Source organism: Anoplopoma fimbria, chromosome 8 (assembly GCF_027596085.1).
Source record: "Anoplopoma fimbria isolate UVic2021 breed Golden Eagle Sablefish chromosome 8, Afim_UVic_2022, whole genome shotgun sequence".
Lineage (NCBI taxonomy): Eukaryota > Metazoa > Chordata > Actinopteri > Perciformes > Anoplopomatidae > Anoplopoma > Anoplopoma fimbria.
In genome coordinates, this window is record NC_072456.1 from 5,694,592 (window position 1) to 5,703,248 (window position 8,657).

Here is an 8,657-nt window from a genome sequence, read left to right on the forward strand (position 1 = left end):
CTGTGTAACTCTACCGTTTACCTCATTTGCATGAAGATGGAGGATAAAATGATTGTCAGTGAGAGTTGTAAAATCCTGTATTACTCTGTAAACCTCTGTGTTGGAAATTGGCTTCTGATCAGACTTCAAGTTAATGGATGTAATCCTTAATCTTTACTGCTGTACCTGAAGCAACACCAACGCAATTTCTTGTATAGGACAGTGCTGTTTTGCTGGTCTGATCGTACACTAAATGTGTAAAAAGAATTTTCAACAGTATTCTCCTTTGAGGCAAGTTGGGTTGTCCTATCCTCTTCCTCATTCATATCATAATGAATATTTTTAATAATGCGGCATGAGATAATTTAATTTATTTGATGAGACAGCAAGTAGTCCAGAAATTGTAAATTGTCCTCCTCTGTTAAAAACTGTGCTCCAGGTAAACTTTTCTTTTCTATTACATCATGAGGCTGTTTGGTGTCAGGCACACCGAAGTAAATCTTGTGTGCACTTGGTCAGAGCTGAAGTGTGTATGTTGAAAGTTGCACAGCGAGGCACAGCATGCTAAATGTTAAATGTGAAATAAAAAAGCTATTTTAATGCCTTGATTTTGCAGTTGTGCTAGAAATTTGGGATTTGACAATATACTTTAAAAATGGGATGGCAAATGTGAAAGGATGGATAAATAGATGGATTAATTATTGAATTACTATTTAAAAAACATCAATATCTGTATTATAACAACAAGCCTGTTCACAAATAGCGATAACATTAAATAAGCCACACTCTGCTTTGCAGTACAACCACTTCAATTTCATGCTGCTTTCACATGAAACAGTTCCAAATTAACCTTTGACCCGTCTGACACACTGGCAGTCCACCTACAAGAAAAGAGATTGGCGAGCTAATGCATGAAACATTTCGCAGAATTTGGATGGAAATTTAAATCAACACCCTGCATGATTTGGAATATCAGAGGCCGGATACAGCCACAGTCAGCATATAAATACCAAATTATTCATTTCACAGAAACTTTCAAAAGAGTTTTGTGGCGCTAGTATGAGGCACACCACAAAAATGCCTTCTGCATTGTCCCTGCAAAGTAATGTTTATGTGCAAATAAGATAAATAAAAACTTAAATAAATGTGAAAAAACACCTATAATTATAAGAGATAAAATGGGTATTTATTCATTTATATTTCAAAATCGCGTCAAGCTTTTCTTTTTATTCAGGCAATATCCGGAACATCAACTTCACTGGGCTTTTGGGGTCCTTGACGTGGCATCAATAAACAAAGATGGCGGTGGTAGTTAGAGATTCTTAGAGTTTGTCTGTATATTTCGAAGTTTAGAATGATTATCATAACCCAGTGAGCACAACGTTTCCTGTGTGCATAGTTAGCGCTGTGCTTTGAAGCATTTTAGGTGTGACGCTGTAAAATGAGCGGCTGGGCCGGTTTTTCTGAGGAGGAGCTTCGGAAGATGCAGCAGAAAGGTAACATGTCTTACTGCTAATGTCAGCCGGACACGTTAGATAAGATAAGATAAGATAAGATAATCCTTTATTAGTCCCGCAGCGGGGAAATTTACAGGATTACAGCAGCAAAGAGGATAGTGCAAAACAAGAGACATAGTAAATAATTTTTTTTTTTTTTAAAAAACACGATCAAAATAAGTATTATAAATAAGCAAATGAGCAATAAAAACAGTAAAAAACAGTAAGAACAGTAGAGATCCACAGTAAAAATATATATACAGACATAAATTATTATAAATGTTGTATTGTACAGTGTATTGATGTATTAGTGTATTAGTGTATTAGTGTCATGTGGTCTGCTGGGAGCAGAGTTGGTTGTGCAGCCTGACAGCAGCAGGAAGGAAGGACCTGCGGTACCTCTCCTTCACACACCGGGGGTGAAGCAGCCGGTGGCTGAAGGAGCTGCACAGAGCTTCCAGGGTGTCCTGCATGGGGTGAGAGGTGTTGTCCATCAGGGATGACAGCTTGGCCATCATCCTCCTGTCTCCCACCACTTCCACCGTATCCAGTGGACACCCCAGCAGTTTGTTTATTCTCTTCCTGTCTGCTGTCGAGATGCTGCTGTTCCAGCAGACCACTGCATAAAAAATGGCTCTTGGTCAAACACCTTTTAAAGTACATATTTTAGCATCTTACCCTGCCCCAGTTGTTAGCTTGTTTTGAACACACTTCACATTAAGTCTGACTAGTTTTCTGTACCTTTGCACCATATGTATTAACAGACTCGGCGATGTCGGCAGCGGCAGCCCGCGGACGGAAACCGGTTCCAGCAAACCGGAATCGGCAGCAGTTACAGCGGGAGAGGGCCCTTCAGGTAACCGCACAGAAAAACGCTGGATCCGCATCTCTTTGCCTTTCACCGGAGCAACAGCTCACCAAACCGCCACCGCCGCCTCCGAAAGAAGATCCAGAGCCTCAGCCCACAGCCACTCAGTCCACAACCCCTCCAACAGGAGCTCCGGCTGTCAAACAGGGGGTTCAGCACAAACCCACAGAGATGAATCCAGCTCCGGAGGAGACCCCGGCCGTCAAAGAGCTGGAGAAACAAGAGGTGGCACTGTTAGTATATCTTTTTTTTTATATATCGTACTCACTATTGTGGTTTCTATGGATGTAAAACATATCTGGTCTGCTTTAGTTTTCCTATTCTTTATTCCAGCAGTTATGATCTCCCTGTCATTTTGCTGCTTTAATGTTCTTTAATGCTTAACCTCAGTTGAGACCGTACCACGCAATACGTTCCTCCGTGGTTTGGTTTCATAATGTCACCTGTGCAAACAATAAGAGAAACAGCCAGTGTCTTTCCCTTAAGTCTGTGACCAAATGTAGGTCACAGATGAAGAGGAATACACTGATGAGATGTTACAGAGTCAACGATCACATGAGTGACAGGCCAGCTCTAAAGGAAGGATTTATTTGAATCCAAATTAAATGAAGGTCACTATTATACGCTGAACCCAAATTTTTGTGATATTCTGAAATGTGGACATGCACAGATATTATGGAGATGCTGCTGACGCTTGAATCTTTGATGTCCCTTTTATTATGAGTGAAGCAGGTGTTTCACCAAAGATTTAACCATTTCCACGCAATTAGAGGTTCATGTTACATCTTGCCCTCATACGGTGAATGTTATGAGTTGTTATCATTTGATTGGCTCTTGGTCAAACACCCTTTTAAAGTACATATTTGTTTTGATGCATCTTTGGCATCAGACCCAAAACTCCTTTCATGGTGTGGCTTTTTTTATTCCCATATTAGCTAAGCATTTTTGTATGTTAAATTCTCACTGTGTTGGATCACAGACGGGACAAGACACGTCTGGAGCAACTGCAGCAGGAGCAGAAGATAATGGAAGAGAGGAATAAGCGCAAGAAAGCTCTGCTGACAAAAACGATCGCTGAGAAGTAAGCATGGCCGTCTTGGTACTGTAGTGAGCAACATGGTATCATGAAATAAAACCAAAAGGCCAGTTTAACCTCAGTAGTTTATTATTGTCCACAGGTCCAAACAGACTCAGGCCGAGGCCGTGAAGCTGAGGAGGATCCAGAAGGAGCTCCAGGCCCTCGATGACATGGTGTCCAATGATATCGGCATCCTGAGAGTAAAGATAGAACAGGCCAGCTGGGACTACTCCACTGCCAGGTAAAGGAAAGCGCATGTTCTTATCTTATGAATTAAAATTACAATCGATGAAGCAGCAGCTCCACTATCAAGCTATGGTCTTGCACATGGCAAAACTTGCAGAACGTGAATATTATGGAATATTTCGTGGCTGTAAACGTAGTCGAGGAGGAATGCAGTCAGACAAATACCAAACACCTGACTCCCCTGGCTGTGAGCTCCAATATAGGTCCTCATTGAAGCAAGTGTGAGAAACAGGTTTCTACTGAACTCCTGAAGTGTTACCTTGTAATAAACAGGCAGCTCTTTATCTAATAGCATTCCCAAAAGTCCCAATTTTGCGGGAGTTAAAGTTATGAGGCAAATGCCTGATAAATTGTAGCATTACAATGAAAATGTTTAAAAAAATACACTTCTTCATCTACTCATTAATCTGCACTGCTCTCATGTTTGAAATGTTTGATTTTGGAAATTGTTTGAGCACCATTTTGAATTGACAGCCAGATAATTCACCACGTTTCTCTAATGCTTTTGATCTCTCATTAGGGACAGACCAGAATCACACAGTGTGTAGCACTAACATAGCGTGAAGTAAAAGAGTTAACAACCTGTCACAGTTGGAATTTGAAAATGTTGATGGAGGAAACAACAGCTCCACTAATTGAGTTAATGTCAATATATGTTGAAATGCCTGAGGTTTATTGAGCAGAGTGTCTTGCTCAAAGACTCTTCAACACGTTGACAGATGAGTTGAGTGATTGCTGGGACATCAGCTACAATAAGATATATGTAAATGAAGGGCCACTAAGCTTCAGGATTTTATAAAATCCTATTCGTATTTGAAAGACAAACCAGTCAGTCTGATTTTAATTACTATAACTTAATTAAACAACACTGTGAGCACTTCATGTGTAACAAAACAAAGTGACCAGGTGATTATGTGTACATCCACTGTAAATGCTGCCCCCTGCAGCTTGTTACCAGAACTCATGTAACTCTTCTTTTAACACAACACTTGTAATCCACATGTGTTCTCAAACACTTTGAACCAGTTTCAGCAGACACATTCCTGCTCAAATGTTCTGGGGAGTCTTTCACTTTGCTTCAACATACAGAGACTAATAAAGCAGGACTACAACTAAAAGATGAATATAAAATGAAAATCATATATATATAATTAGCAACATCTTGAATCGTTTATTTTTCCTCACTTGTTAATAAGCAGCGTTAAACTTCCACAGCAGCCACAGGAGGTATAAAGACTGTGAATAGTTTTATAATGTGTGTTGTTTTTTTTCCCAACCAACATTGATCCAGAAAGTTGTGTTTGACCTTGTAGCTGTGATTTCCCCCTCGCAGCCTCTTGTGTAGTAAGATTACAGTCATGACATGAACACTGTTCATTACAGATGTTTGTATTACAGGAAGAGGACCTGACCTTCACACACTCATTACGCTGGATTCTGTTATGATTATGTTGATATAATCAATTGTTGAGGTTTTGCTGAGGTACAACGTAACCCCCCCCGAGGTGAAATGTTTGACATCATCTGTTTAGTTACCACAATTTTTATAAACAGCATGTGATGTTCTGTTCTACACAATTACAATTCAGACATTGTGGGAGGAGCTGCGGGGGGGTTGTGGCATTATAATACCTTAGTTTTAAAATAGACTGTAGTTATTTATACTCATATTTCAATTCATACCAAACAAGTTCAATGTTACAAAACCCAAACAGGGCAATTTAGACATTATCAATCAATCCGGACATTTTTTCCAATTAATTGTTCCGAAAATACTGATGAAAGATCTCAGAACCAACAGTATAATAATTAATATTTTAACGAATATAGAATAAATACTTAAAATCCTCCAATTTTAGAAGCTGGAAAAGAAGATTTTGCTTGCTGAATAATTTAAACAATTATTTGATAGTCAATTAAACTCATCAGTTCATTGACTAATCCTTTTCGCACTACAACTCACCGTGCTCCTCAGTGGACTTAATCAATATTCTCACCAGTGTTTTGGGTTTAATACGAGTCAAACATTTTGTCTTTAATATTGAAAACATTTGCTAGTTTTGACAAAAAGCAGGAGTTCGAAAAGGAATATGTTGCATGATGTGCACTCAGCATATTCAACAGGTCAGGAATGCAGACGGGAGTGCTTTGATTTGTTGCAACAAATATTGTAAATGAAATGCGTTTTTTTATGCAGCGTATGAATGAGAAATTGTGCTGCCCTGTTAATTAGTTTCTATTAACGTTTCCTTTCAAATTTTCCTCACATATTTGATCAGAAAGCGTTATGAGAAGGCAGAGACGGAGTACGTGACGGCCAAGCTGGACCTGCACAAGAAGACGGAGGTGAAGGAGCAGCTGACGGAGCACCTCTGCGCCATCATCCAGCAGAACGAGCTGCGTAAAGCCCACAAGCTGGAGGAGCTGATGCAGCAGCTGCAGCTTCAGGCCACTGAGGAAGAGATGGAGAAGCAGCAGAAGGAGGAGGAGGAGGAGGGAGAAGAAGAAGAAGAAGATGGAGAGCTGCGTGGAGAAACAGAGGGACGGGAAACAGGGGAACGGTTCAGTGGCGAATCAGGAGGGAACGGTGCAATCAACCAAAGACTGTAGACCCGGAGAGGAAGAAGAGGCTGTGATCATGGAGAAGGGAGGTGACGTCCCGCAAGAGCACCACCCGATGACTGAACCACAGAAGACTGAACAAGACTGTCAAACACTAGAAAACTCTGTTCAGAGTGGAGTTGCAGCCTCCTGATGCTCAGAAAACATTATCACGCATTCCGCACTGTAGAGATTCAAGTAATGCAGTAATGACTAATGTTTTCCAATAACAGTCTCAGCCAGATGAAGTGACGCTCGATGCTGTAACTTCCAGGACTGGGTGTCAAATGTTAATTCTTTTTTGGTATCCACCAAAATGAGTCAGATCAACAGTGTCTGACTGGAAGTAACGGAGTTTGCACCATCCAATGAGTTTATTTGAGATATTATGTGTTGGGAAGGACTGTTGTTTTGGTTATTGAGTATTGAGAAAGTAAGCACAAACCTGTGACCTTTTTGACTGAATTTCACTTCAATTTTTAACTAGGACGACATTGTGAGATATCGAGTTTTGTCGTATTTGTCCCCACAAGCTTCAACAGTGATGTAGCTTTCACATATTTTTAAATTAGGGGTTAAAAAGGAGCGTTTGCATTGGATTAGGATCGGAGGAGTAAGGTTGTATCAGTGCATCTCCTTTTGCGACGTAGCAGATTCTTACATACCAAATGTTTATTTAATATGTTTATAAAAATCTAATATGGGCGGTATTGCATGTGGGCAAAAAATATGGGCAAAAGGTATTTGCTTTTGGTGATTACTGGTAAAAAATATTGTTGACTAAACTGTCAAGTACCAAAACTGACATCGGATATTTGGTCAGATTCATAATCACGAGTAATGATTTTCTGATCAGAATTAAATCAAAACCTTACATATTTTTGATTTACTTTATAAAGGAGAACTTCTTATAAGATTTTACATTTGAGAAGTCAAGCCTCTTTTGTTAAATGTTAGAAAGGTGTCCGGGATGCGGGAAAAGTATTTATTTTGGGGAAACGTGGGTATGATATTGACACTAATGTTGATAGATTTCAATCAACAGCCAGCCTTCAGTATGTGTGTACCTGCAGGATCAGACCAAATCATATTCAGCTGCAGAGTAAATCAGAGTATCTTGAACCCATTATCCTCGAACTCGCTTTCTATTTGTGTGCTTCCAAAACTTCCAAACATGTGGATGAACATCACATGTGAATTATCTCTCAGAGAAAGATGACTGTTTTTGATTATTGTGTCTTTGTGGCAACAATGAAAGATGGGTCCTGCTTACTCCCTGAAGGGAGGCATGGATCCATCTCTGTTCCAAACATGAACCCCCCCCGCCCCGTCTTATGTGTTGTAGACAAACATGTTAGCTGGCGCTGGGCTTCGTGTTCCTCAAAAGCTAATTCTCGTCTTGTCAGTGCAGACGAGGAGCAGCGGGCCTCCTGAATGGTAAGGTGATATGTGTTAATGTGCGTACAGATGCTTTCAGCTGCATGAGATTCTGCACAGTTTACCTTTTCTGGCTGCACAATGTGTCGACAATAATATATGACAATAATCTGATGTTAACCTGTGTATATGTGGGCCTAGCCAAAGCCTGGTTGTATGTGAAGCAAACGACATGAATATAAATAGTTATTTAAATTGGGTACGTATTTAAAGAGGTTATATTTAGATATACACTACAGTATGATATTTTACTAAAATAAACTCTAAAAAAAACAAAAACGTATTTTCCTCTCTTGCATTTTGTCTTCATGTCAGTCATTTGAGCTTTTAAATAATGAGTTATCTGCAGGACTGGATCTTGTGGTCCTGGAAGGAATTTACACAGGGGAGCACTTTGGGACTCTCATCGCTTTTGCAAGTCGTTTTTAAAGTGCAGTAAGTGTTTCTGTAAACCGCTTTGAGATTTTACAGTGCTCCGGTCACATCTGGCCGTCTGAAGGAGAGGCCGTAAAAGCAGCTCCCTTAATTAGTTGGTAGGTAGAAGCTCGGAGCGGGAGAGTGACCACCGTCCTGTCTGTCCAAGGTCAACGTTTGAAGTCCCTCTGAGCAGACTGCAGCTCTGATTTGACATAATTATAAAGAATCTTGAATGAAAAGGACTGAATTATGTCATTTCCACAAAATCCACTGGTGGAATGTAACTAAGAATTTATTGAAGTACAATGTTGTGTTACTTTCCTTTAGTGTTCTCATTTTATCTTACTAGTCCTTATTTTAAGTATTTAAGTATTTTTTCTAAAATCAAGTTTAATTTTTTATAATTGATTTTTTCTTTACACTTTTGAAAAAAATACAATTTTAGGAGTTATAAACTTTATCTTAACTTTATACAATGGGTTTCAACCTCGGCCGACTACAACATTTAAATGCTGCTTACATGTTAATGCATCAA

General features: G+C 39.6%; 1 protein-coding gene across 1 annotated transcript; it reads left to right on the top strand.

The window, feature by feature from the left end:
• The first annotated feature begins 1,279 nt into the window (after positions 1-1,279).
• gorab (golgin, rab6-interacting) lies at positions 1,280-7,932 on the top strand. The gene is given in 6 exon segments (XM_054603109.1): positions 1,280-1,475; positions 2,240-2,576; positions 3,323-3,424; positions 3,522-3,662; positions 5,947-6,163; positions 6,165-7,932. Coding segments are annotated over 6 exon segments (1,110 nt in total). The 5' UTR covers positions 1,280-1,420; the 3' UTR covers positions 6,423-7,932.
• Positions 7,933-8,657: the final 725 nt, after the last annotated feature.